Source organism: Aspergillus novofumigatus (assembly GCF_002847465.1).
Source record: "Aspergillus novofumigatus IBT 16806 chromosome Unknown P174scaffold_17, whole genome shotgun sequence".
In the NCBI taxonomy this organism is placed as follows: Eukaryota; Fungi; Ascomycota; class Eurotiomycetes; order Eurotiales; family Aspergillaceae; genus Aspergillus; species Aspergillus novofumigatus.
The window spans coordinates 2,373-29,355 of record NW_020194290.1 but is presented as its reverse complement, the minus strand read 5'-3'; the positions used below and the strand labels follow the sequence as shown (position 1 = coordinate 29,355).

The window sequence follows — 26,983 nt, the reverse complement described above, 5'->3', positions numbered from 1 at the left end:
TAAACGCCTCTCTTGCGCAGCAGCATCTTTGGCCTTCCTTAAAGCAATTGATCGATTTGCATCTTGTACCCTTAGTATACCATCCTAACTAAGTGGCTTAACATGTCGCTTAGTGTATTGGCGCTGTAGGGGGGCTTGCACGGCCCTGATTCAACTAATCGTTTCATTCGCCATAGATAGGTGCTCAGCAGCAATTCGATTATGTTCAAATATCTGGTTAAGATTCCGCTGCAGCTTCGGCGTAAGGAGATCTGCATGTTTAGATAGCTTTGCCTGATTCTTCTCAAGGGCCTGAATCGTCAGTGGAGGTGAGATATCAATACTAGATGAAGATAGTGGCCGAGAGGGTGTAGAGGGCGTAGAATTCTCATTAAGATCAGGCGCGTAGATATCCGGAATTTGTTCCCATGCTTTAGCAGCAAGATCGTCAGCTATCTTACTATTGACTGGCCAGATACCACGATCTTTAAAGGCCTCACGGATGATCCGTTGGTTAAAAGCCTTCTCCCGTACCGGTCCAATCACCTGTAAGAATTCTGACTTCCCTACTGGCTCACCAGCCCAGTAAGATAGCTCACTATTCATCTGGTGGAAGTGTTGCTTATAGCTCAAGAATGGCTTGCCATCTAGTGGCTGGCAAAGATGTGTTGTATGAGGAAGGAATCCAAAGGGTATAATGCCATTATCTTTGCATGCCTGCAAGAATTCAACAGTGTGGTGGGAGCCATGGCCATCAAATATAAGTATCCATTTCTCTCCCCTCTTTGTACGTTCATTTGTCGCCTTAATGAAGCTTTGAAGCCATTGAATGGCTATTTCATCTGATATCCAGCCGTTTGGTTGAGTAGCTATTATTGTATCTAGTGGCAAGGCCTCACTCTTATTAAACCAGGCCTCCATGAAGACACCGTTGCCTAAGGGAGAAGGAATAGATTGATTAGTACATAAATTAGAACATTAGAACTATCTAAAAGATAGGAACTTACCTTTAAAGATATACCATGGATCCATTTGCCAACCATCCGCAGTAATACATTCAATAGCTGTGATATTCTCTCCTTTTCCTGATTCAGCAAGATCAGGGACTTTTGAACCTTTTGAACTGATCACATTCCTAGATTTGCCTTCGCCAGGTTGGAATCCACATTCATCAAAGTTATATACCAATCGCGCTGGAGTATCTTTGATCACATTTGCAAGCTGATTATACTAGTTTCCTAATAGCCCTGCATCTTCGGCCCTGATACGCTTTGATTCCTTCATCTTTTGCTTCACAGGGCCTAGCTTGAGGTGTTCTGGGAGTCATTTCTCAAAGTGATATGCCCATACCTTGCTAACCTGTCTATCTTCACCAGCGCGTTAAAGTGGCTGATTTGCATACTCTTCTAGCAGCTTAGGCGTCACTGGCATGTAATGATCTCGCATCCAGACTATCCATTGTATTAAGGCTTTCTCCTGATGCTCCTTAAGGGCTTTATTAACTGGTTTGCGAGCCGTACGAGGCTGATAACCGGATTTGACGCGTCCACGTAGTGTTGTGGAAGGAACGCCATATTCACGCGCAATCTTAGCAAAATTTGGCTTTTTTTGGGCCTGAGCGGCTTCGCAGGCCTTAAGGAGGTCAGATTCATTATATTTAATAGATTTAGGCATGTTGGGTGGTGGGAATAGCTTCAAATACATAATAGTATGTGTTTTGGATCAAATCTACCATTACGGTGAAATCTACCATTATGCTGTAGCGCACCCTCACTGCGGAGGCGGTGAGGGGCGCGGAGGCACGGATACCCGTTAGCAATAGTGCACGGTGGAGAAGGAACTTGCGCTAACAAACCTCCGCTTTCAACGATCTGGATAACGATATTCAGTGGTTTGACTGCGCTGAGAGGGACTTCCGGCAATCGCGGGCTATCTGCTGATCGGTTGTCTGGTAAGAGGCTTTCCAAACCTGGCTGCTTCACCTTGACGGTCACATCAATTCCGCCGTCCTCTAGACCAATCAGTCGCATACTAAGGGACAGATGAGAGCTGAGGGACACGTACCTCGAGCCGAGGTGGAAGCTTCCAGGTACTGCCCAGACATGACTTCCTCCTAGGGAGGCGGCGATTCCCCGTACCGATGGGAAATGGAGGGATGCATAATAAGAAAGGATTCTCGAGAGCCACGACATGCTTGAAATTATTGAGGCGGACGGTCACTACACAAAGCCTGTGACGACAAGTTACTTGCAGATTTCTAGCGGCCAGCGGTACAGTGTTGTTTTGAAGGCCAAGACTGAAGCCGAGTTGCACAAAGCAAAGTCCCGACAATTCTACTTCCCGATCACTACCATGGGTCGGGTCGCCCAACTGTCCTAACCGTATTCGCAGTCTTAGAGCACCCATCTCCCACCACAACTGATTTAACCACCGTCCTGCCGCTCCACCCCTCTCTGTAACTTATCTCACTTATGGCTGGCAGGACTGTGCCTTGGAGTTTTACCACCCAAATCCTGAATTCCCAACTATTGAGGAAGTAACCCGTTGAGTTATCATTAATGTTCACCAAAATGTCAGTAATCATATCATCTGGCTCCAGAGCGGGTATGACCGGATGGAGACATTTCCTAAGTCGCCATACCTGGTTGATGTCTATGAGGGAAAACTTGACCTTGACGCCTCGCACAGCCGTGCAATTGCTAGTGGCTATGGGTTTGATAATCAGACCCGCCTCTTCCCTGCCAAGATGGCAGAGGACCTTGAGATTGTCTGGCAGAATCAATCAAGGTGCTGTTAGTACTGGCCATGTTGAGAACCACCTATTCCATGGATACGGCAGACATTTCTACGACACTGGTGGCGGGGATGGGCTGTACAACCTGACGGACAATGAGAAGCGCTTGAATGGCACATATCCAATACCTAGGGACACCACGGTTCTGTACGCGTATAGAAGGTAAATAGCTCCTCTTGCGCCGTCAGGCTGGAGAGCGTGGCGTATATGGGTTACAGATGTCGGCCTTTGGATGATGCATTGCCATATTCTTCTGCATATAGTGATGGGCATGCAGACAGTTTTTGCTTTTGGCAACCAGTCGGCTATAAGGAGCAATCGGCACTTGTTTATGGGGGTTATCTGATCCTGACGTATGGTGGCTCGGCATACGGGAACGTTACTTATTTCCTTCTTGCACAGCACTTTTTTTTGATTTGCTGAAAGGCTACCCAGACTGTGATTCAGCCTTCTCAGTGGACAGTAAGTGAGTTAGCGCTGCCCACTCTATAGGGAGAAATTATAGGATATCCCTGAGCTGGTTGCAGCGAAGCCTTGTATCTGGAACACTTGGGGCCATTGAAGGGTGCGTGACATGATCCAGAAAAGCATTGCAAACGGGCATTCTACTCAACTGATTATAATGCGATGTAAAGACTCCACACCACACCTTAGTGATCACTAGACTTCGCCTATGAGAGGAATTCTCGGGGGATCTAGGCCAATAGAATGAAGAAGTGAAATAAATATATCAGCCGCCTATTAGTTCCCTGCCTGGAGTCACAGCTTTACACATAGCCCGTTTCCAATAGTAACTACATAACCTAAGAGTAGATTTGCACTCAACGCTTCCCCAAGTATACCTCACATCATCATGTTGTACGACTGAAACACAGACTCTTAATTATATTTGGTAGAAGCATCTTTCCTAGGCCCATCCTTTAATCCGATTAGCCAAAAGTATCGAATGATACACCTGACAGTATAGATAAACTTAAATAAGGGATCCTAGTCCATCATCGTTTCTAGTATGAGTCCATAGAATCATGAGTCCCAATAGAAATTGATCACTTAGTAGGGTGCAAAGTACACTAGATAACAAGAGTATCCGGTAGTGGATGATATTATTCATCTTACCTCACTAGCAAGGAGCATCACTTTATGAACCACTATGAAGGCTAGCACTACATTCAGCATCGTCACCACGGATTTTGCAGTTCATTTCTCAAACGGCGTACAACACATTCTCATTTTGATCCTACCTTACAAATGGCCTATTCCAGACTCTCACTCTGAGTTAAGTGGTCCTGGTATCCCTCTCCTGAGAAGCCCATACATCCGGACGGTTTGTCATATTGCTGTCTCTCACGGAGATATAATTATTCCAGAGGGCTATAATCTGCTTGTAGGTCACTTCCCTAACTCCTGCTTTCAGTCCACTCTCACAGAATTCAATATCATCTCGAACTTTCTTGAGGCTATGAGCATAGTTGATTAATCGCATAGGCTGCCCTTGACCCTTGATCAAGGATAGCACACCAGTGATGAGTGCAGTAATGGCGCCTAGGACAGCAACGACAATATGATGGTCTCCGCTAATTGCAGAAATAATGACCAGAGTTGAGGAGATTACTAGCTGAAGAGCCAGGCACGCATACACAAGTATTTCAAATGTGTATAGCTGTCGCAATGTCGACTTCTCCTCCCTGAGGATCTTTGGGTATATGGCCATGGCATCTTGCGGTTCGCGATAGTCCGATTTCATCCACTGTGGGACCCAGGGGTACCATATCCTTCGGGTTGGGCTGCTTCTGGCTGTTCTGCCATCGGTTCCCAGCAAAACCTGGAAATCGGCCAGTCTAATAGATGCGTCGTCACCTGGTAGCGCCTGTGGCCCTGATAACACGGCTGAATTAGGAGTGCGGTCTCTGTTGGCAGGCGAAGCAGCGTCGGCAGGGCTCATATTGAAAAGCAGAGAGTAGTTTAAAAAGCTTGCTTCCGACGTTCTGGGCGAAAGTCTGCGTTTTATATACAGCAGTAACGGATTTCCCCCCATTATATAGACAAAGGAACTGGTTGAGTAGATGTAGGATTAAGGCTTTCTATGAAATCAGAAGGCTTATTTTATGCTCGCCACAAAGCATACGCGCAACTGCTTTAACATTAAGGCCCTGTTACGCAGCAATGGTTCGCCCGCCTTCATTGACAATGATTATTCTCTCTTATTCCATTTTAGTCGCTTAGAGAGACCAAGAGATAATTGGGCATTTTACCACTAGGAAATAGGTGTGGAACAGTAGAATCTGTCGTAATAATGTACATAGGAGTGGTGTAATCCTCTTCCCTTTCCTCGGTATTGGCTGTCTATCCAGCTGAGAAGGATAATGGTGAGCACCCCCACTGCGCACAGAGTTTAACACAGCTGTCTGCTTGCAGTAATTGCTATGTCATATACTATAGGTTTTGGTCCATGTTCTCTTTCTCCGTCTGCTGGATTGGGGGTTGCAACTATAGTGAAAAGTCCACTGGTGGCGCCTAATACTGATAGAGTTTGATGTTGGATCTAGAATACATGTTTCCATGGGACCTTTACTGCAGGATTACTATTACTTATTTGGAGCTGGGGTTAGTTAATCAAGAATAGACCTCACCACAAAGTTTATCATTCTATTAAGGTTTAATCTAAGCTTATTGTTAGTTCAGAGCGCGGGAACTTGTGTCATCTGAACATAATGGGGGACAACCATGGTACGTATAGCTGACAGTAGTATCTAGCCTTTAATCCAACTATTGCTGCCCCCCAACCTACTAAAAGCGCCTCTTTAAACAATAACTGAGCATGAAAATAATATCATTAATTTTTTTCTTTTTTTCCTTCTCTTCTAAAAGTATCATAGTCGCAAACGGAAGTGAAATTTTTGGTCTTGAGGTCATCATGACTCCAAAGGGCTATCACCACTTGCTCATGTATTCTCTAATGTATTCTCGCTATTTCATGTGTTTGTCCTCGAAAGGCATAAATAGAGGCTACTTTCCCGGCATAGATAGCTTTTAATCTTTCCTGCCGGATCAATTGAACTCTCAAATATTACTATCCAACTATTTGTGCAGACATCAGAGTACCATTGCCAGTATGAGGTGTTCTTTTCTATTCCTTGCAGCTGCCCTCGTGGCACCTACCCTAGCCATCTCTGAACCTACCTGGATGAAATATCTAGCTGGGCTAGATGAGCCAGCAGACGCAGCTGAACAAGTCGATCTCAACTATTTAGCTCATCTGGCTGACATAGCCGATTCCGTCGGTGTGGCCAATCCAGTCAACCTGGATGAACTGGCTTACCTAGCTGAGCTTGCGCATCTAACTGACGGTAAAGTTAAAATCCACAACAATTGTCCACACACGGTATATTATTGGGTAGCTGCTCCAGGAAAAAGCCAGTCTGGGCCATTCTCTATTAAACAGGGCAAAGAAGCCCCTCCCGAGCCAATCACAGATGGAAAAGCCATTAAATTCACGGACACCAAAAATCCACCAAACAGTTGCAAACAGGTCGCCCTTGGGGTTCCCCAAGGTGGTAAGTACAACTGGCAAGTGGATGTAATCAACCATGCCCCTGAGTTCAATCATGCCGTCTGTGCTGGCTGTGGCACCCAGAACTGTGGGGCGGGGGTTCGTGTGGCAAACCTCAAACTCTTCGAGTTAAATTATGCTAAAGGCCGCTTATTTCTCACTTTACTATGTAGGTCCACCTCAAGGCTATTCCTTACTTCATTCATGTACTCACTAATTTTAGATCCGCATAGGCTGTTAGTAGAGGGACCTTTCATTGGGTTCAGTGTCTGTTGAAATGCAAGGTGGAGGGGAAATCGAAACGTTTCTACGCAGGATCTTATATGTTTGGGGTTTACCTTGACCTTCTGATTTTGTGCCGAGAATCATTTCTGCAACACAATGTTTATATTAATATCTCTATCTTACGCTCTTTCTGAACTGTGCCACTCTTTAGCAGTAGCTGTATTAATCAAACTTTTGTATACTCCAGTTGGATGACCAACCAATAAAAAGTAAGGATAAGTTAAAGCTTTAACTCCTCATTTAAGATTTTGTCATCTTCCAATTCATGATGTATCAGCTGAAAAACAAAAATTCATTACATTAACTAAATTCTGAATGCTGACAATGGTAATATAACTAACTAGTACTTAACAGAACTACAGTCTTTACCAATATCGCCTTCAGTAGCAAGTACTCCGTATATGATGCATAATTTTGGATCCACTGCAAAGCCTCCACCATGAATATTAATCGCGCAGGTGGTAATAACGGTGGGGCAACTGTATTTGTTGTCATGTACAAATCACTATGTTGTTTCACTGTGCAAGGTAGTAGTAGCAGCTGCAGTAGTATTCATACGCTGACCCTCGCCCTTCAGTTGTTATAAATCACTCACTCTACACTAGACTGGATGTGGATTCGTACTCTGGCCATCGTTATGTTGATTCGCCCAACACTTGACTGCAGAGGTAAATCACTCTTGGTCCCGTTGTATATAGGGCTGCTTACTAGAGACAGAAAATTGTTGAACCCTATCAGGACGGTTATTTTACTGACCAAATCCAGGGCAATCAATATGATAATATTATTCTATTGTCAATCCTCAAAGAATATAAGACAGGTTATATGCAACCCCACATAGACAAACCCATGGTGATATGTTGAATACACCAGCCCTTACAACTTAGCTAGTTGAACAGCTGTCCATACTATTACCTAGTATTCTGCTTTCTTTTCACAGCAGGAATTCTTGTGGAGACTTCCTCATATAGCTAGCAGGCTTAATCAGCGGGGACTTGAGATTTTTGGCTCTGAGACATACCTAGGCTTATACAAGGTTACAGGGAGCCCGGTGCCAGCTTTACAGGTCACTGGATGTGTTGGGGGGTCTCCAGCACACCAGGTCAGAGGTTCACATCCATCCGGTGAAACATAAACACATCCAGCAAAGTCATTGCCAATCGGCTGAATGACATAGTTAAACGTGCCTTGATCACCAGAGGCATAGCTCACTTCTACCTGTTGGTTAAATTTCACATCCGCAACCAGTGCGCCTGGAATTGAGTGCTGATCCCCGGGCGCAATGTTGAATTGATATCCCTGTGGTTCTACATCCACTTCGACGTCAAATGGAGACTTGTTTTGGATGTCGACAGTACCAGCATCGGCAAGATGGACTGGAGGAGAGAGATATTGCCGCCAGTAGTAGGCTGGATTGCCCAGGGCAGGGGCGACAAGAGCCGCAATTGAGAACACTGAATACTTCATGTTGTCGATCCGTTTGAGGTGAATATTTAGGATCAATACAAATCAATGTTAAAGGGGAGAGGATGGTACTGGAGATTTAGCTATTAGACTATCTTGGGGAAACCTCCTTAATGTATGTCATTGCATCTATGCGCAGGGATTACAGCGAGAGTTGAAAATGACCTCAATGAAACATGTCATGATGTAATGCCTTATTTGCTTTGTCTATCAGTAACTTCCATACCCGGAATAGCTGTCAGTACTCGTATAGAATTTTGGACCATAGAGTGACTTGAGATGGTTGATTTTGTTGATGATAAACGCAACCCCATTGCAGAGGATTGCGTAGAGAATGTTGTGGCTCCACCAGAAACCAAAAGTGATAGTGAAATAGTTTGTCTCAGAGGTTAAGCTTGCTCAGTTCAATGGTTAACTACACCTAATCCAATATAAACTTTCAATAGGTTCTCGCGGAACACTCGGAAGACGAGGCGACATACTGCAAACAGTTGTTGGGTTGTTGGGTGTCTAAACTAAGCATCATAGAAACCGACGAACCCATGTATTGTGGGGTGATCACCACCTGTCATGCAGCAATAGGGCAAAACCATGGTATGTGTCCACAACCACCCTATTAATATATAATATTATTTTCTGCTCTACTAATAGCTAGTTCTATAACTTTCTTCCCTTCTACTTTTATCTATTTTCACTAATTCTATATTATAATTTGTAAAAACATGACCTCATTAGCAGGGTCTCAGGGATGGGCTGATAATTCTTTTAGGATAATGATCAGCCTATGTAAGGTCAGCCAGCAAGGTCTGAAATAAAGAACTATGTGTTGCTTCAGTGACATAAGATATGTTGGTGATTTTAGCCAAAATACACTATAGCAATAACGTAATCCACAAGCGAGCGGCCATTCCAATCGAGCGGCCACCCTCTTCAGATTTGACCGCGTCTCATTATTTTGAATTAATTAGCACGTCACCATGCCTCCAAACTCTCATAAAAAATCAAGGGAATTAGCTGAGCAGGAGGGAAGAATTATCGTTGCAATATCTGCTATCAAAAATAATTAAATTCGCAATATTTCTGAAGCTGCACGTGTTTATAATGTCCCCCGCACAACTCTTCGACGACGCCTAGATGGCCATATCTTTCGACCTAAGGCACGCGCAAACAGGCATAAGATGACACAGAATGAAGAGGAATTACTTATTAGGTGGATATTATCTTTAGATCAACATGGAGCAGCCTCTCAGCCATCTTATGTTTAAGAAATAGCTAATATTCTCCTCTCAAAGCGCGGATCACCTATTTCTCAGACTGTAGGCAAGAACTGGGTATATAACTTTGTTAATTGGTATGAGGAGATCAAGACCCAGTTCTCTAGGTGCTATAATTACCAGCGTGCCAAATGTGAAGATCTAAAGATTATCTAAGAGTGGTTTAATTATGTCCAGATCACTATAATGCAGTATGGGATCGCGCCTGAAGATATCTATAACTTTAATGAGACTGGCTTTGTAATGGGCTTAGTAGCTACTGCTAAGGTAGTTATAAGAGCTGAGATGCTTAGATGGCCCTTCCTTATCTAGCTAGGGAACCGCGAATAGGTTATATCTATAGAGTGTATTAACTCTACTAGCTAGGTGCTTCCACCATGCATTATCTTTAAGGGAAAGGTCTATATTGAGGGCTGGTATTAAGATACAGCCTTACCAGTAGACTGGCGGATTGAGGTTAGTGAGAATGGATGGACAACTGATTAGATTGGATTATAATAGCTTCAAAAAGTCTTTATTCCTACTACTACTAGTTATATGACTAGTAGATATTGACTGTTGATTCTTAATGGCCATGGGAGCCATCTAACATCTTAATTTGATTATATCTGCAGTGAGAATAATATTATTCCACTCTATATGTCTGTACATTCATCACATCTTCTTCAGCCTCTAGATGTTGGCTGTTTCTCTCCTCTAAAGCGCGTGTATGGTCGCATAATTAAGGAGAAGACATGAGTTGGTTTTAACCATATTAACAAGCTTGACTTCCTTGAGGCCTATCCGCAGGCCTGTACAGCAATCTTTTCATCAGATAATATCAAAAGTGGCTTTTCTGCAACTGGATTAATACCACTGAATCCAGAACAGGTGCTCAGTCAGCTTAATATCCAGCTTAAGACCCCTACGCCACCAGGCAGCTGATTAACAGATTCCATCCCAAAAACACCTTATAACCTTAAGCAGTTGAAGAAGCAGGAAAATACACTTAAAAAGCTACTCAGGGAGCGTACATATAGTCCTCCTACCCCTACTAAGTCTGCGCTAGATCAGCTTATTAAGGGGTGTGAGATGGCAATGAATAATGCTATCCTTCTTGCAAAGGAAAATCATGATCTACGTGCCGCACATGAGAAGCAGGTTCAAAATAGGAAGCAATCTAGGCGGCAGATAGAAGCTGCAGAGGGATTCTCTATCCAGGAAGGGCAGGAGTTCATTCAACAGAGGAATCAGGCTGATGAAGCTATCCAGGAAGTAGATGCAGAACAACACCCTCAACGGGCACCCCCATGCTGCAGTGACTGCCATATTATAGGCCATAAGCGATTGCAATGTCCGCAGCGCAAGAATAGCTAGATTTAGTAATAGAATCATGTTTTAGGGGTTGTAAATACCCTCTAATCTCTGGGGCGGCCAAAAGTGTATGGTTTAGTGGCCGCTCGATTGGAATGGCCGCTCGCTTGTGGATTACGTTAATGAAGATTGGCATGACTAATTGGCTTCTTATGAGGCACTAATTCAGAGAATAATGCAATTCCTGGGTAGTACCGAGGCAAAACCCAATACCCCTGGTGGTTTGGGGCTCCAGATATCACACTCTGTCTATAGATGTTAGATGGCCAGAACACCCGCATCATCATCCCAAAACACACCTGTAGCCATAGCACTGCCACGTCTGAGACCAGTGAGACAGAAATCGTGGCTCTGCTTCCGGAGAAAGAGTTTGGGATAAGATAGGTTCAGACCCCTATCCTATACCCAGTCTATGTTTATGTTTGTAAAGAAGCTGCTGGAAGATAAAATAACTCTACATACCACAGGCATGGTTTATCTTAGTGGTGGGATAAGAGTACTGAATCTACATACGGTGGTGTGCCTCTCGGGAGAGCACCATAAGCGTTCGAGAACTTGCTTCTTCACAGAGGATGGGGTCCATACCTAAGGTGTGCTTGCGGAGCTGACTTGGGAGCTGGAGCATCACCACAGGTTTGCTAAAGCTGACGTCTGGAGTGAGTACAATGCTCTGAAGAAAACTATCTTTAATTTACAATAATGCCACACAGCAAGAGTGTCTCTTATTCTACTCTCCAACTAACCACTACTTTGCGCTGGCCACGCATCACATCATCTTCGATCAAGCCAGCACCGACAGTTTCATGTCTGACCTTGCTCGCATCTACAGAATCTAATATGAAAACTTAGCCAGTCCCCTGCAATACCTCGGCTATTCCAATCAGTTGGATGGAGAGCACAATTCAGGCAAATGGACAAACGCAATGATATTCAGGCGACGCGAGTTTGCCACAAATCCCAGAGCGCTTCCCCTCCATTGAAGCAGCATCCCGGAGGCCGTCCTCTCACGAGATATAGCTCTCGCACCAGGCTTCAGAATGCGAGTTGCATATTGACAGCAAGCTCGCAAGCAGGATCCGGCAAGTCAACCACAAGTATAGGTCCACGCCACTCCACTTTCACCTGACAGCTTTCAAGGTTTTACTCTTCCGCTGGCTGAGTATAGAGGAAGTTTGCATCAGCTTTGCCAACAGCTATCATCAAGACAAAGGCATGTGGACTGGAATTAGCCCATTCTTAAAAATGCTGTCTCCTCACGTAAAGGCGCTACCATCACAGTTCTTTGCAGATGCCATAGTCAACTCACAGGAAAAGAGCCTCTGGGCTCTCTCCAATGCGATCTCTCTTGAGGTCATCATCACTAGCTCAGGCATTTATAAGTTTCGCGGAGACGAGCATTGAGAGCAGACATGAGTTCTTGGACTGCGACTGCGAGATGACGGCTAAGGACCAGGCCGAGCTCCCCTACAATATTGCTTTTATAATCATTACCAACACAGCAGCAGATGATGACGCGGACACAAAGATCGTCCTCAACATTCAAAAAATCTCTCTATAATGCCGACGCAGCCCGGATTTTTGCAAACAGCTACGAAGACATCCTGCGGGAATTTGCTGATCGGCCAAACGATCCAGTGAATAGCAAATGGAAGTTCAGGCGATCCTTGTTGTCAAAGGCTATCGCGGGTGGTCATGGTGGGTAAACAACAATTAAGAACCTCTGTATTGCCAAACCTGACTCGATGCAAGGTCCTGCCTTTAAAATGACCTGGATGAACACTATCACTTAAAGGGAGCTTTCGAGGCAACTTAACAGCATCGCATCGTCACTGCTAGCTCTAAAGTCGCCGTTTACCAAAATGCGATCATCAAGATTGGCGCTGTCTATGTCCCGCTTGACGGTGTGACTCCGCCCGTCCGTTTGGCTCACATGATCCAAGACTGCATGCCTGCAGCGGTCTTGATTAACATCTACCAGGGCGATAGTCGGGAATGTGGCACCTCAAGGAGCCGTGATTGAAGTATCCAACGTTGACGCGCCTATCAACTTCATTTTGCTTATTGTCCTGGGCGACAGCTACCGGACATTTCTCCTACATGCCATTCTATTCCAACAATGAAGGCCTTTGATCCCAAATACACAGTCACACCACATATGCTGGCGAGTTCACTAGACTGAAGTGGATGAGCTTCAGAGTCTGTTGAGGGTTTCCCTGGTGGAGGTTAGTCGGATCTCGCCAGATTCGCACTCTGGCTGAATGGGACACACGATTTTGCTTCCTTCTCCAACTTCCCGAGGATAACCTCACAGCAGGTCCAGATCCGATGGCGATTTCTGAGGTTTAACCAGGTATCCCGGTCTTCGTTCATTCCGTCTTCTGGCCTTGCTGCAGCTGCCTTGATTAGACGAATGAGATCCTTGTAGTTAGCCTGCCCGCCTGCTTGAGCAATGTTCTGTCGAAGTGAGTCTTGGTCAATCAATGGACAATCGTAGGCCAGACGTAATCTCCAAAAGTGATCAGGCAGGTCACGGGCAGCTCCACGAAATACGGCACTGGCAATGACTAGATCGATGATGGATGGCGAGGGAAGCATTTGCAGAATCCTATAACGGACATCCCATGGTAGACTTGAAAATGGATCTACAGCCGACAATTTTAGTGCACCCCCGTATACAATTGCATTTGTGGAGCCTGGGTTTGAACTCTTTGAGGCGGAGATGAGCTCAGAGATGTCGACTGGCTTCAAAGGGTCCACGACTAACCACTGAAAGGCGTCAGCTAATACTCTGATACAAGGGAGTTCGCCTTTAAACAACATAATTTAGGTCAACTTACCTCATACCCTGGCTCTGCTTCCCACTCTTGCGATTGAAAGTCTTCCGTACCACCATAGACTCTACTGTCCTCCCAGTCGATGGATTTCTCCATGTCATCCCCTAGTCGAGCCTGCATAGCGAGATACACCCCGCGCGGCTGTAATGGTGGCGAACTCGGATTCACAGTTTGATGTACAAGTTGAAGCATCTGCCAGCAGGTATCATGCAGAAAGAAGCCATCTATATTCGCCCACAGCCTTCCATCGCTACTCCCTGTGTTCTCGCCAGGAACCTCCAGTCCATACCACGGATCATAGCTGCCCTTGGGTTCATCAGTCACAGGCACTGACATGACGATGGGCACCTCTACAGCTGAACTTTTAATGACTTACATTTTCAGTGATATAGTACGCATCGTCATCATCCTGCATTTCATTATGCTTGTTACTCTGGGAACCCCTAGGACGCAGCATTCTCACTTCCTCCAGCCACTAGCAACAGTCAGGATAATATTCTCATGTGGATTGTTAACATACCAAGATATCCTTCTCAGATACCAAATCCCCGCTGTATCCCCTGAGGGATGCGCAATAACTATCATGTTCACACGCGGCGGTAGAGTTCTCGTCATCTTCTCCATCCTCGTCGTCTTCAGCTTCTGGTCTGGAGCCAGCCTCGCAGTCACAGTCATCATCGTAGCAGAGGCTGAGGTCCTCGCCTTCCCAAGCCGTGGAAGCCTTGCGGAGATCATAGCAGGACAGTGGCCCACCGCATATGTTGCAGTAGAAGGTGATTTTTCCCATTATCACTGTGTTGTCAGCTGTAACAAACGCCAGACAGACAAGTGAGGGGAAGGTAAAAATGTGGGTTTTAACTGCGCTAATATTACTAAGAAAGATATGTGTCGATCGTAATGCGCCAAGTAAATCCCACGAACCAACGCAGAATACGAGGCACTAGCTAGTCCTGGTTGGTGGATGCGTTGCAATTGCTAACTTGAAATACGAGAGTCTAAGCTGATCCTGTAATAGAGCTAATGAAGGGATCGTGGCTATTTCAGTCTATCTCTAGAAACCCGCTGAGGAACAAATCAAAGCCCCACAGAACCATCGTCTCCCCGTCAGATTTATTAGATATCTAGCCTACTAAACCCACGCCTCCAAGGCATACCCATTCCTGTACGCCAGCGCAGTCTGCGGCCCCTCAGCGTCAATAACATAACCATATTCACATCGATCAAAGGAGACTTTGAACTGGTCACGGTAGAAAGCATCATACTTGTGATCCAAAGCATCCAGTAGATTGTGAACGGACCCATCCGGATGAAGCACACGTCCCATGGCTTGACGCAGGTCTTCCCCTGACACGACTTGAGGACGAGGAGAAGGGCGTCAAGTCTGGAGATCACTTGGGTAATGTCAAAGCCCATGATGCGATGCTTATCTGCCTGGCCCTTCCGTGCGCTGGGGTGGAGATTGTTGATTTGATACGGGTCAGTCTGCGTTCATTAGCCTTCTTCAACGATACCATGGAATGGAAGACACGCGGTGGGATCGTAGAGCTCATGCTCGTTGTTGCACCAGACCGAGTAGTAGAGGCTGTACTCATTACTAAGGATTCGCACCGCCTTGTAGGTGTTATTTGGAACCGTCGGGATTCCTATGTAATCAGACCACATCCTAGCCTTGAAGAAGGGTACATATCAAGATTCGAAATGCCACCCTCCAACATAGCCTGTCCCCAGTACTCAACCGCTACATGCTCATGGAGCGTCCCTGTTGCATCAGCAATCCGCATTGCTGTCCCATCGAAATCATCGCGGAGAGGCAACCCAGCTAGCCTGAACAACGTGGGTGCAACATCGATATGCGTCGTGACGATATCCTGCTGCGCGCCCTCGGGGATACCAGGGCTACGAATGAAGAACGGCACGCGGATATCCTCATCAAAACTGCAGGTCTTGCCGGGGGAAGGCGGTGTTGTCCGACGTGGAAGCCGTTGTTGGAGGTGTAGATGATGTACGTGTTCTCGAGCTTGTCGCTTTGCTCTAACCGGGTGATGAGCTGATCTACCAGCTCGTCAACTCCCTGGAGTGCGCGCAGCCGCTGCCGGTAGTAGTGATCGTTGTAGTCGACGACAGTCTGGTTTCGATAGGGGAGATCATGGATCCAGCTTACGCCGGTTGGCTTACTTGTCAGTAACTCTGTCAGTTAGGAATCAACTCTAACTCACCTTCTTAGGATTGAATTAGGGAGTCCGCGGGACCTTGGCGTCCGGGAACAGATGTTTGTGCCGGTCCTCCGGGATAGGCTCATCCATCCACATGGGCCCGGCACCTCCTCCATACGTCCCGTTCATGTTGGAATGCGGGACGATGGGTGCGACAGCCAGGAAGAATGGCCGCTCGCCGTCTAAAGCGTCTTCCAAGAACCCCATGGCTTTCTCCCGGAGAACTTCGGTCGTGTGTCTACCGAGGTAACTGACAGGCGGATCATGGTTGCGCTGATACGTGGCATTCATGTAGTCGTAGGTATATGGATCCAGGACGAAATCCGATCCATTGAAGCCGGAGACATGCAGACTGTCGTAGTTGTCGACCGAGTGGGCGTTCATCAGCTTGCCGGTGTAGTAAGTATCGTACCCTGCCTGCTGCAGCCGCAGCTTGTATTTCCATGACGATCTCCCGGATGAGTTGCATGGAGCTGCCAGCAATGGGCCAGGTGTCACCCATAGACAGAAGCACGCCGATATTCAGTGAGAGGTAAGGTTGGTTGACTTCTGACAACGGCAGATATTCCACTGCAACCAAGGCGACCTGGAGAATTGAGCTTAGATTGAGAACACAGGCGAAGAATGGGGTGTGATTGGCGACCGCTGTCGATAACGACGCCGACTTGGAGAGATTCACTGAACCGGCCGCTACCTTGGCCGTGTGCATCTTCTGATCGAGCGAGGTGGACAAAAAGACAGGGGCTGCGAGCAGAAAACGCGACCGCTGATGGGGAGAAAGGCAGATTACGGAAAATAATGTTTTTTCTGCATGGTGAAGAAAAACTATATTGAGAATGGCATTTGTCTCCAGTCGTTCTAAGCTATCTATACCCAACAACAATACAATCATATCACATCCAAGTGTAACCCCGGCCAATCCTCGCAGAACTCAATTATTCATCGGAATGCCAGGGAATCCTAGTGCTTATCCCCCTCCTGTTGGCCGTGCTGCCGGGTCGGCGATATAGTGGGGCGCCGTTCTGATCCGACTGCATGTCCCGTCAATCATAATCATGGACTCATGCCACTGTCCCGCCACCTGCCGAATTGGTGGGTCTGGCTTGGTCGAAGTTGGGCTATTTTTGGTGTAGAATGATTGGCCGAATGCCTAGTATATGCTTGACGGGGTAAGCATTCAGAAATGGAAACTAGCTCGGGTCCGAACAGACTGATCCCCTCCGCACGGTACAGACAGACCCCAGACTGGGATGCAGCTGTGGCTGCAGAGGCTCTGCGGAAATGTGCTGGGGATGCATGCAGAGACCACGTTTCTCAGTCTGGAGACCTATACTCATTTCCATGGTCAATCTAGATGATGATCACAGGAGAAGCCGAGTGCTGTAGGTAGCAACTAGCATGCTCTTCTTGTGATTCACAACATACTAATAAGCTCTCTAGGAGTCTAGGCAGGGTAATTAATCCTTCCCGTGGACCCAGATGACCAAGACGCCACTGGTCTCTTGACCAGGGCAATTATACGAAGGATTAACTTCGGTGTACCAGTATGACTCGATATGAGAGGGTAGTCAGCTGTCCCGGTCAGACCGTCAGACAATGGGACCGGCGAAGTGAGCCATGATGACGGTCTGATTCCAAGTTATTCAATCGCTCAGAGGGGACGGTATAGATGTGGATATCATGGTAAGACGGAATCAAAGAAACATTGGCAAAGTTGGGGTCATGCTTAAAGGCAGCAGTTTACCAACGAAAATCTCCAAGCTGCTCCCTCCATTCATTCATTCACTCTCCTTATTATGAAACACTATAGATATATCTGTCCCTGATATCCTTAGTGTGGTCGACAATGGCGCAAGGCGGTCATTGGCATTGAGATAGATCAAGGCGATCTGTTTGACTTGTTCAAAGAGCATGAACATCATGGTGTAAGGAATATTCGGAGCTGAGAGAATAATTGCGAGTAAAGATTGACGGCTGCATAATGAGCAAGAAAGATGAGCTGCGAGGCAAGATCATAGGCAAATCGGCCATGCGGGAACAAACATCTGAAGTTCCTTGATCTATTCGGGATCTCCATCTTAAACGAGATTCGCCGTTTCTATCGTCGAGTGGTTCCAGATCCGCCTCAATCGGCCATGTTCCGTCCTTCTTTCTATTCGTTTCCGACCCAAGTGCCCATTTGGTAACTTTGTTAGGGTTTCTCAGTATCCCATCAGGCCCACATCATAACCTGTTCCGGCTTCATCTCACAGATCGGTGGGCTTAGTGGCGTGTGCTTCAGAATCCTTTTGTAGATCTGTCCCAGATTTGTCATGCTGAAAAATTGAAAAATGCTTAATGATATCTCTGGTCTGGGCATGATATATAAAATGCGCACTGTTCTCTGTATGCTTATCATACAACAACCAGCTTAATCAAATACCTTAGCTATCCTTCAAGTCTCCTCTCCACTCCCTAAAATTCCATACAACAATCTTCACCTACAATATGGCCTTCGCTACAACCAACGATGCCCGAGAGATCTACTATTAAGTGCACGGAAGCACCGGCCCGATACTGGTACTCGTCTCCGGCTATATGGGCATTGCCAGTTTGTGGCAACCGTTGATTGCTCGCTTGAGCGCCAAGTACCGGTGCATTGCGCACGACCTTCGTGGATATGGACGGTCATCGAAGCCTGAATCTCCGGAAACATATAACATTCCCCAGCACGCTGCAGACCTCGACGCCGTGCTAAAGGCTGCCAAGATCAATGAGCCGGTTACCCTGGTCACTCATTCCATGGGCGGCAATATCGCCTCGGCTTATTATCTGAGGAATCCGACCAGAGTCTCCAAAATCATCTACACTGCAACCTATTATGATGGCAAGAGTGCGAAACAGTTTTTCCCATATGAGGGGCTCACCGCAGGAGTTGATGAGCTGTCAAAATGCGTCGACTTCTACACTATCATGGGGCTTGATCGGTCGATTGCCCTGGAAGCTGCAAAGTGGCCTGCGCATGGCCGCCGCAACAATGCAAGCTGCCTGGTGTCCTATGACATTGGCGATGGATACAACCGGATTACCGTCCCTACTCTGATTATTTATGGAGAGGATGACCGTACTGTTCCGGTGGAACAGGGTGTGCAGCCTATGGTCGACAATATGCCAAATTCCCGGCTGGTGCTTCTCAAGAGCGTGGCCCACTTTCCTCCGACAGAGGCACCAGAAGAAATGGAGAGATTGATTGATAGTTTTGTTGGGCCTCTAGTTAAGCCCCTGTACTGCAGACGATATCATGGAATCTAGATCATGTGTTTTCCTATGCATTCTTGGTGGTTTGCAAGTATTAGGGATAGCATGTTTACTCAACTATTTACTGCCAACCTTGCTAGTCCACTGTCCAGCTATGGAAGGTATACTAGGCAGAGTATAATTATCAACTAGCCCTGTTCATATAAAGTAACACGGTGAATTCAAATGGGCCTCACTAAGTTGTCTCCATATCACCAGGTTTTCTTTGACATTGGAGTGGACGTCATCCTTTTTGTTCATCGGTCTGAGGCTGCTTAGCCCTAATCTATCAGTGGATGCCCAAAATTAGACCATTTAATTTTGACCACCGGTAACTAACAATAATATTAAGATTGACAAATTTCAAGGCTGATGGGGCCGTGCATGCTTACCTTACTCAGCGTGTCAGCACTCGCGGTCCGAAACACCGGGAGCTTTGTAAGCCACGAAGGGATAGTTAACTATGATTATGATTACAGCGGGTATTGAGTGCCTATATAGACTGGCTACCTTAGGCTTCATCAGAACGGCTATCCATCTCGTTAAGTAAGATTACATCCTCTCAAAATGGTCATCCCAACAAACAATGTCGCTTTCACTGCTCCCATAAATCCTCGCGGTGCCAATCCAATCCTCACCCGCAGTCAGATCTGGAATGGCTTACTCCTCAAGATCCGCTCCGCAGAGACATTCGTTCCAGCCGGCATTCAGTCAACCTCAGTCCTCAGTGAATCTGTTGATGAAGCTGGAAATCCCGTCACCATCCGCGAAGTGGTTTTTCGTCAAGACCAGCGGAAAGTCAAGGAGACGGTGACGGCCCACAAAGACTCCCGGGTCGATTTTTTTCAACCGGATGGGAGTAACATCAGTAACATTGTCAGTGAAGGTGCCGAGGGGGAGCTGTATATGACCTATGTTTTTGAGTGGAGGCACCCAGGCGCTTCGGAGGAGGAACTGGCTGTGATGAGGGAGAGGGAAAAGATGATGAGCAAGGGGGCTGTTGAGGGTACAATTAGTGCCATGCGGGAGCTCGCTCAAAAGGGGGAGATTTGATTTGCTTGAGTATTGAATCATTCCTGAGAACTCTTCAATAGGGAAATATATTTGCCCGATTTAGTAGCCACAAGGACAATGTTATGATTGCTTAGAAAATCTAAGAAACCACAAAGAATTTCGAGAGAAGATCCCTATAAGCTTGAAACTATATCTGGAATAGTTGTAAGCATGATATCTAAAGTTATGCTTTAGTGACCGGTAAAGATGCCGCCTTTCCCTATAGAAACACGCCATTTTCTGTGGCCTAGATGACGAGCTCTCTGATGTATGTCAAACCAGGTCTCCACACATCCGGTGGGGTTGGCCGAGCAGTAGATCTGAGTTGGTGATCCTAGGGAGAGGCCACATTATAGAGGTGATAATAAGGCTGTAATGTCCTCATTGAATCCTGGTGGAATGATTGGCCATGGATGACTGGACCTGATAAGCAAGATTTCTGGCCATCTTATGTAAACGCAGGATGAGTTCATTCTGCATGACTATGTTAAATCCCTCCTATATATTTGCTTTTGTCGCTTAAGGTCGGCCTTTTTTACTGCATATGGACCTATTGTTGCCCATAATCAACATACGACACTATTGTCTCTGCGCTGCGACAGAGTGATCAGTAATCATCTACACGGATTTCTAGAGCATAAGAAACTGTAGAAATAGTAGCACAATGAGAACAGCCTTATGAGGAGCGCATTAATGTAAAGGACAAATATATACAGTCTATTGTAGTCACGTCTATCTCTCTCTAAGCCATGTGAATGTTGAAATTCAATGGGTCGTTACTTGGCGATCTCAACACCATTGGTGGCACCTAAGGAACAAAGTCAGCCTTGATCGGGGAATTAAGAAAGTAAGCGGACTGACCCAGAGCCTTCTTGATGTCACCGTAGATGGCGAATTGCCCAGCAGTGAGACCACCGATCATGAACAGACGAGTAGGAAGGCCAGCGAAGGATCCACGAAGACCCAGCTCGCCAGCAATCTTGATGAGACGGGAAACGGTGCTCTCACCGGGGAGACCCTTGGTCTTGTTGATCTTGGACAACATGGTATCAGCGGGCTGAGAGACAATGGCAGCAGCGAAACCGGCAATGAGACCGGATCCCAAGTTAACACCAGTCTGGGCGCTGTTGGACAGCTTGGACTTGTCAAGACGAGCAAAAACAGCCTCGGCGACCTTTTCATAAACCACAAACTTGGTCACTGTGTAGGGCACCCTGTATCATATCAGCTTATTGTTGAGTTTCTAATCGTACGTCAAGACCATGAAACGTACTGCTTCAAGAGGATAGGACCGAAACCACGGTAGAAAGCACCAATGCCCTCGTTCTTGAAAATCTTGCCGAAACCACCGATCAGACCATTTGCGAAGCCAGGTTGAGAGACAAGACGGATACGTGTAGCCTCGAGAGGACAGAGAGCGATAGAGGCGAAGAACTCGGCGGAGGCGGCCGAGACAGAGTAAACGGCAGTACGGTTCTGACGGGCCGTTTCGAGACCAAGAACGTTGATAGATCGCTGCTTAAAAAACTCATAACCACCGAATTTAAAAGCTCCCTGCATGAAGTAACCGGCGAAGGTTGGCCCGATGCCGGTCAAGAGAGCGCCAGCGCCCTCGTTTTGAATGACTTGACGGAAACCGCCAATCATACCACGGTTGTAGGTGGCAGGATCGAGCTGGATCCTAGTCTTGACACTGTGGGAGTGTCAGTAAGTCGCGAACATTGGGCACTAGAGCCGAAGCCGATGGATAAGCATACACATCAACTGGAGTGAAGGCACCATGGGTGACAGAACAGCAGACGGCACCGGCAAAAGCGAACCGAGAGTACAGGCTGAGGCCCTCAAGCTTCTTCTCGGGGCGGCCGGGGCCACAACAGTGTGAGACGCAGCCATTGCGGCGGTGGTGGATGCGCGCGACACGAAGGACTGGGGATGGAAGAGGAACAGGTGTGTTTCTGATCTGGAAAAATGCGGGAGTAAAAATTTGAGGAGCAACTTGTTGACAGCTTGCGACTGCGGTCAGAGTCAGACTAGGGGGAAGAGCGACCCACGGCGTTTTGAGGTGACCGGCGTTTTTCGGCGCTTTTAGGCTCTTTTCGGTGGTTTCCGATTGTATTTAAGAGGTGACGCCTCACGGACGCGCTAGGGACTGTAGAGACTAGAGATCTTACAAGACGGGTGGCCCCTCTTCCCGTATCAACCGGCCAGATCTAGAAAGCTCTGACCTGCGACTGGCAGCCAGTTCAGCAAGGCCTCGGGTAAGTTAAGGCAAGGGCAAAGGTTTTGGATTCTATGTAGATCACATATAAATCAAGACCTTGATGAGCTCCTCAACCACTATCTATATAATAATATCAAACGCGCCGCTAACCACACTTAAGAAGAGATTCCTCTATTTCTAGCCCATATACTTCCTGACCAATTTAATCGTCCTAACTCACCTAACGACGATAGCCTTGGGGTAGTAAATTTGATGGTCGATGAGAAGTGATGAAAAGCATAGTCAAGACCTTGCCGAGGTTTTCCACCTTACTAGATTTAGGTAGTAGGTTAAGCCCTCAACAGGGTCTCAAGAGGTCCTAGACCGGCCTCGACGAAGAGATGTTCAGTTGTCCAGCCATCGCCGACAAGGCGATGGTAAGCAATGATAGGAAGGTGATCAGTGGGCCGCCAATGGAAGTCGACGACCTTTAGAGTGTCACCCTTTGCCAAATCGTACTTGTAATCTTCGAGATCCTTGAAGCCTTCCTTAGCGGCGACTTTGTCTGCAACCTTGACGGCTTCAAAGTAGGCTTGCGGCCACCGCATAATGGCTTGCATGGGTTGCGCTGAGCCGTCCGGATCTGCGATAAAACATGTGCGAAACGCGTCGTGGCGCTAGTGCCTGATTGAATGCCCAGCCGAGGCCGATTGAGATTGAGGGAACCATGCATGTATATGCCAATAGTGCTACTGAATGTCTTCAAATCCAGGGGAAGTTGTTGTTGTTCCCAAGCGTACTCTCGTGTGATGGAAAGCGGCACTTGTCGTTCAAAACCATCCTCATCGCGGGAATGCGGAGATGGTGGCGTTGGAACCCGATGATAATCAACAGAGATTGTGGACCAACTTGCAGCACGGGACCATATTCCTTGCGCAAGCGATGAATGACTTCGCAGGTTCATCCATTGTAAGCATCAATCGCCTATAAAATGTCTAGGGAAACATTAGACAGGTGAGAAAAAGAGATGAAGACTTCCATTTCACCTGTATAGCGGCGCCACCAAGGCCCCGTAATGTGCCATAGTCCTGTTCGAAGGGGCGTTGCACGAAACCAGACAAGGCCAGCCATGGCGAAGAACACAAGCAAGAGGCCAATTATCTTTAGGCAGCAGCAGAAATGCGCGATGAAGGTCTTCTAGTGTCGCAAGATGCAACTGTACTGTGGCTGCTATTTCGGGCTGTGTCAGAGGACCAGCCCTGCTAAATCAGTGAATCGCCGAAATCGCCGAAGCCCGGTCATGAACCATGATTGCTGGTGCGTAGCACAGTTCTTACGGTGACAGATCTTTTATTTAGACAGGCTATCCTAAGTATCAGGTTGCGTGGTTCGGAGACGTCAGGGTTTGTTATCTGATATGTAATCCTTCACTATCCACGGAGGACATCGTCCGGACACCCTTTTAGCCTAGCTGTATTTTAATTCTATAATACGCAATCAAAAATACTACGGCAAGATAGCTGAGCAAACGACTTATAAACCTATCACTACCCAGCGGAGTGGGCTTGTATCTATACAGAATTATAATCATGTAGATTGTGGACGAACATATGATGTATGTTTTTTTTAACACCTCACCAAGTCAGACTTTACACTGTTGGCATTCCCTTGCTCCCTTGCATACATACACACATGCCTGAGTTATGTTAGGTACCTAACTGTGCGTTGTCATGAGGTCCTTGACCAATCTCTAGTTGATAATCCTGGCTAGTCTGCAAATGTATGAATTTCCACGAATGGCAGGCCGTGTCAAGAGATGCCATAATGCAGGCGTGACATGATATCAGATATCCCATTCCTACCTATCCATAACCCCAGCTCTGTCTGTAATCTGTATCTTACTAGCGGCGTTGAAATAAATCACTAGTCGGTCTTTTATGAATTAGGCGCCTAACCTCCCGACTCCCAACAGCTCTTGTTCTCCTATCTTACGATCGTCTCCTATCCCCCAACTCGCCTTCATTTTTGAATCTAAATACTCGTATCTGCCCACCAACATGCGTGAAATTGTGAGTCCGCTCACTGACTTCGGAATATCCTGTCGTCGAGATCGCTGACCTCTGATCTCGGTTATGCTTGAATAAAGGTTCATCTTCAAACCGGCCAATGCGTGAGTCAATCCCCGTTCTCATGAGAAATTGAAGTAATGCTAAGCTCTGATACTCCTTCCAGGGTAACCAAGTTGGTGCTGCCTTTTGGTAATTCCAGCTTAACTGTCTATTACTCCCAAATTCTACCGTTCCTACCTCTGACACGGCCCAGGCAAACCATCTCCGGCGAACACGGTCTCGATGAGTCCGGCATGTCAGTGATCCGGTCACTGTCGCTTACGATATATCTGACACTGCCACAGGTACAATGGCACGTCCGATCAGCAGCTGGAGCGGATGAATGTCTATTTCAACGAGGTCGGCAACTCGAAATATGTCCCTCGAGCGGTCCTCGTCGACTTGGAACCGGGAACAATGGACGCCATTCGCTCCGGCCCCACGGTGCCCTTTTCCGACCTGATAATTTTGTGTTTGGGCAGTCCAGCGCGGGCAACAACTGGGCAAAGGGTCATTACACGGAAGGCGCAGAGCTGGTGGATCAAGTCATTGATGTTGTTCGCCGTGAGGCGGAGAGCTGTGACTATCTGCAAGGATTCCAGATCACCCATTCTCTGGGCGGCGGAACGGGAGCTGGCATGGCACGCTTCTCATCTCCAAGATACGGGAGGAATTCCCTGATCGGATGATGGCAACATTCTCGGTCCTGCCATCCCCAAAGGTCTCTGATACCGTGGTGGAGCCGTACAATGCGACTCTTTCAATCCACCAGCTGGTCGAGCACGCAGATGAGACGTTTTGCATCGACAATGAGGTATATCAGTCCTGATTATTCCACGCCACGTCGATGCGAGCTAACAGGCACAGGCGCTCTATGATATCTGTACACGGACGCTGAAGCTGTCTTCCCCTTCGTACGGCGATCTCAACCATCTCGTTTCGACGGTCATGTCCGGCATCACTGCCAGTTTTCGGTTCCCGGGACAGCTGAATTCCGACCTTCGGAAGCTGGCGGTTAATATGGTTCCCTTTCCCAGGCTGCATTTCTTCATGGTGGGCTTTGCTCCATTGACCAGTCGAGGAGCCCAGTCCTTCCGCGCAATGAGTGTTCCAGAACTCACGCAGCAGATGTTTGATTCCAAGAATATGATGACCGCTTGCAACTTTCAAAATGGCCGCTTTCTGACCTGCTCTGCCCTTTTGTAAGCTTTTCCTTCTACTCGACACCCCAGAAAAAGCTAATCAAATCTCAGCCGCGGCAAGGTCTCCATGAAAGAAGTCGATGATCAAATGCTCAATATCCATACCAAGAATTCCGGTTACTTTGTGGAATGGATCCCGAATAATGTTCAAACAGCCCTCTGCTCCGTGCCTCCAAAGGGCCTGAAAATGTCGGCCACTTTTGTGGGCAATTCCACGTCCGTCCAGGAGCTCTTCCAGCGCGTGGCGACCCAGTTCACGGCCATGTTCCGCCGCAAAGCCTTCTTGCACTGGTATACCGGCGAGGGAATGGATGAGATGGAATTCACCGAGGCGGAAAGTAACATGAATGACTTGATGTCCGAATATCAACAATACCAGGACGCCAGTATCTCCGATGGAGAGGAGCAACAGTATGCCGAGGAGGAGGAGGCATATGAGGCCGAGGAATAAACCCTCTTGAATTTCATCATCTCGTGCAAGATCGACAGTAACCCTTTTCAGCTTCAATTTTGTCATTCCTTTCTCTGTCTCTCTGGGGAACCTGTCTGGACTTCCTCCTATTGTTTACGATACTCACCGTCTTTAAACAGGAATGGAACTTCAGTCAGCTGATAATCTAGTAGTGGCATTCTCTCCGCATTGCGCTCAAGGCAGAGGTCTGGTAGATATCGTCCTCTGTACCCATTGATCGCATTTGGTTGATATGCGAAAGATATCCGACATATACGAGTCAACCGTGGAATAAATGTAGTGCCCGGTATCTCTGTGCGAACCTCTTCGGTTTTCAGGTCCTGAATTTCGAGTAAAGGTTGGGCGACTGTCAGCCACAAGAGCCCATTCTGATGTTTATGACAAGAGCCTATTTTTGGTACGGCGGTTCCGGGTGACGGTCAGTAATAATATCCGCGAGGAATCACGGAACAAGTCGGTTCTTAGCCCTAGCATCGAACTGCTTAACAGGCCAGGTTTGAAAGCATGTCTCGTTACTCTTCCTCGATGTACCCAACCAAGAGATAACTAGCGCCCATCACGCCCATCACGCCATCTTTGCATAAGTTGCTGTAGGCATGGCGACCAACGAATTAGGTAGGGAGAGGACATCCAAGCGTATGATAGAAGTCACAACGGATATATCGTAATTGGCGGGCAGGAGTAGGTAGTTCTTGTAATCGAGTAAACTGCGAATTAATGTAGTATCCCACATAGGACTCTTTGCTATCGTACTATGGGTATTGGATATTGAATTAATACTTCAGTATAGGTTGATTTGATGCGAATTACTAAACATATATATAAAAGTTTTAATCGTCTATAAACATCTTGGACCATGAGCAATACGCATATGCCTAAGGGAAGAGAGATTGAAATATAAAAATTGTTAGGTTGAATACTCACTC

General features: G+C 46.9%; 12 protein-coding genes across 12 annotated transcripts; 5 read left to right on the top strand and 7 right to left on the bottom strand.

Moving 5' to 3' along the window:
• Positions 1-1,645: 1,645 nt before the first annotated feature.
• P174DRAFT_426102 (uncharacterized protein) lies at positions 1,646-2,083 on the bottom strand (the record flags this gene model as incomplete). The annotated part of the gene is made up of 3 exons (XM_024825354.1): positions 1,646-1,752; positions 1,835-1,990; positions 2,044-2,083. 3 exons carry the CDS (start codon positions 2,081-2,083, stop codon positions 1,646-1,648), a joined length of 303 nt encoding a protein of 100 aa, XP_024676931.1.
• A 466-nt stretch (positions 2,084-2,549) lies between these two features.
• Positions 2,550-3,289, top strand: P174DRAFT_436260 (uncharacterized protein; the record flags this gene model as incomplete). Its single annotated transcript, XM_024826000.1, has 5 exons — positions 2,550-2,583; positions 2,668-2,935; positions 2,962-3,151; positions 3,209-3,235; positions 3,266-3,289. 5 exons carry the CDS (start codon positions 2,550-2,552, stop codon positions 3,287-3,289), a joined length of 543 nt encoding a protein of 180 aa, XP_024676930.1.
• Positions 3,290-4,049: 760 nt separating this feature from the next.
• Positions 4,050-4,715, bottom strand: P174DRAFT_436259 (uncharacterized protein; the record flags this gene model as incomplete). The annotated part of the gene is made up of 1 exon (XM_024825999.1): positions 4,050-4,715. The coding sequence occupies one exon, from the start codon at positions 4,713-4,715 to the stop codon at positions 4,050-4,052; it is 666 nt and encodes a 221-aa protein (XP_024676929.1).
• Positions 4,716-5,885: 1,170 nt separating this feature from the next.
• On the top strand, positions 5,886-6,556 carry P174DRAFT_516582 (uncharacterized protein; the record flags this gene model as incomplete). The annotated part of the gene is made up of 2 exons (XM_024832353.1): positions 5,886-6,422; positions 6,497-6,556. 2 exons carry the CDS (start codon positions 5,886-5,888, stop codon positions 6,554-6,556), a joined length of 597 nt encoding a protein of 198 aa, XP_024676928.1.
• A 1,036-nt stretch (positions 6,557-7,592) lies between these two features.
• On the bottom strand, positions 7,593-8,075 carry P174DRAFT_436257 (uncharacterized protein; the record flags this gene model as incomplete). Its single annotated transcript, XM_024825998.1, has 1 exon — positions 7,593-8,075. One exon carries the CDS (start codon positions 8,073-8,075, stop codon positions 7,593-7,595), a length of 483 nt encoding a protein of 160 aa, XP_024676927.1.
• Positions 8,076-12,857: 4,782 nt separating this feature from the next.
• On the bottom strand, positions 12,858-14,348 carry P174DRAFT_446537 (F-box domain protein). The gene is made up of 4 exons (XM_024828595.1): positions 14,054-14,348; positions 13,910-14,008; positions 13,537-13,839; positions 12,858-13,465 (listed from the first exon to the last, which is right to left on the bottom strand). Exons 1-4 carry the CDS (start codon positions 14,318-14,320, stop codon positions 12,923-12,925), a joined length of 1,212 nt encoding a protein of 403 aa, XP_024676926.1. The 5' UTR covers positions 14,321-14,348; the 3' UTR covers positions 12,858-12,922.
• A 314-nt stretch (positions 14,349-14,662) lies between these two features.
• P174DRAFT_465229 (sulfatase family protein) lies at positions 14,663-16,455 on the bottom strand (the record flags this gene model as incomplete). The annotated part of the gene is made up of 8 exons (XM_024830518.1): positions 14,663-14,859; positions 14,883-15,015; positions 15,064-15,176; positions 15,239-15,476; positions 15,506-15,703; positions 15,750-15,752; positions 15,783-16,166; positions 16,195-16,455. 8 exons carry the CDS (start codon positions 16,453-16,455, stop codon positions 14,663-14,665), a joined length of 1,527 nt encoding a protein of 508 aa, XP_024676925.1.
• A 1,621-nt stretch (positions 16,456-18,076) lies between these two features.
• On the top strand, positions 18,077-19,385 carry P174DRAFT_516580 (alpha/beta fold hydrolase; the record flags this gene model as incomplete). The annotated part of the gene is made up of 3 exons (XM_024832352.1): positions 18,077-18,131; positions 18,280-18,998; positions 19,124-19,385. The coding sequence occupies 3 exons, from the start codon at positions 18,077-18,079 to the stop codon at positions 19,151-19,153; spliced, it is 804 nt and encodes a 267-aa protein (XP_024676924.1). The 3' UTR covers positions 19,154-19,385.
• A 184-nt stretch (positions 19,386-19,569) lies between these two features.
• P174DRAFT_508234 (SRPBCC family protein) lies at positions 19,570-20,144 on the top strand. Its single transcript, XM_024831438.1, has one exon. It carries the CDS (start codon positions 19,590-19,592, stop codon positions 20,073-20,075), a length of 486 nt encoding a protein of 161 aa, XP_024676923.1. The 5' UTR covers positions 19,570-19,589; the 3' UTR covers positions 20,076-20,144.
• Positions 20,145-20,747: 603 nt separating this feature from the next.
• On the bottom strand, positions 20,748-21,932 carry P174DRAFT_446534 (putative mitochondrial phosphate carrier protein). The gene is made up of 3 exons (XM_024828594.1): positions 21,349-21,932; positions 20,937-21,289; positions 20,748-20,883 (listed from the first exon to the last, which is right to left on the bottom strand). The coding sequence occupies exons 1-3, from the start codon at positions 21,720-21,722 to the stop codon at positions 20,852-20,854; spliced, it is 759 nt and encodes a 252-aa protein (XP_024676922.1). The 5' UTR covers positions 21,723-21,932; the 3' UTR covers positions 20,748-20,851.
• Positions 21,933-22,553: 621 nt separating this feature from the next.
• On the bottom strand, positions 22,554-23,431 carry P174DRAFT_74509 (uncharacterized protein). The gene is made up of 2 exons (XM_024832444.1): positions 23,322-23,431; positions 22,554-23,270 (listed from the first exon to the last, which is right to left on the bottom strand). The coding sequence occupies exon 2, from the start codon at positions 23,237-23,239 to the stop codon at positions 22,766-22,768; it is 474 nt and encodes a 157-aa protein (XP_024676921.1). The 5' UTR covers positions 23,240-23,270; positions 23,322-23,431; the 3' UTR covers positions 22,554-22,765.
• A 901-nt stretch (positions 23,432-24,332) lies between these two features.
• P174DRAFT_465224 (tubulin beta chain) lies at positions 24,333-26,036 on the top strand (the record flags this gene model as incomplete). The annotated part of the gene is made up of 9 exons (XM_024830517.1): positions 24,333-24,344; positions 24,422-24,445; positions 24,508-24,533; positions 24,598-24,639; positions 24,689-24,827; positions 24,866-24,962; positions 24,986-25,197; positions 25,251-25,585; positions 25,637-26,036. The coding sequence occupies 9 exons, from the start codon at positions 24,333-24,335 to the stop codon at positions 26,034-26,036; spliced, it is 1,287 nt and encodes a 428-aa protein (XP_024676920.1).
• Positions 26,037-26,983: the final 947 nt, after the last annotated feature.

Excerpts from the sequence above, each read along its gene's own strand:
- P174DRAFT_446537 (XM_024828595.1), bottom strand. The coding sequence starts at position 14,320 with ATGGGAAAAATCACCTTCTACTGCAACATATGCGGTGGGCCACTGTCC. Across the intron at positions 13,840-13,909 it reads CGTACTATATCACTGAAAAT|GGCAGCTATGATCCGTGGTA; the intron begins GTAAGTCATTAA and ends GATGAACCCAAG. Across the intron at positions 13,466-13,536 it reads AAGCAGAGCCAGGGTATGAG|TGGTTAGTCGTGGACCCTTT; the intron begins GTAAGTTGACCT and ends GACGCCTTTCAG.
- P174DRAFT_508234 (XM_024831438.1), top strand. The coding sequence starts at position 19,590 with ATGGTCATCCCAACAAACAATGTCGCTTTCACTGCTCCCATAAATCCT.
- P174DRAFT_446534 (XM_024828594.1), bottom strand. The coding sequence starts at position 21,722 with ATGATTGGCGGTTTCCGTCAAGTCATTCAAAACGAGGGCGCTGGCGCT. Across the intron at positions 21,290-21,348 it reads GGTCCTATCCTCTTGAAGCA|GGTGCCCTACACAGTGACCA; the intron begins GTACGTTTCATG and ends GATATGATACAG. Across the intron at positions 20,884-20,936 it reads TGACATCAAGAAGGCTCTGG|GTGCCACCAATGGTGTTGAG; the intron begins GTCAGTCCGCTT and ends TTTGTTCCTTAG.
- P174DRAFT_74509 (XM_024832444.1), bottom strand. The coding sequence starts at position 23,239 with ATGAACCTGCGAAGTCATTCATCGCTTGCGCAAGGAATATGGTCCCGT.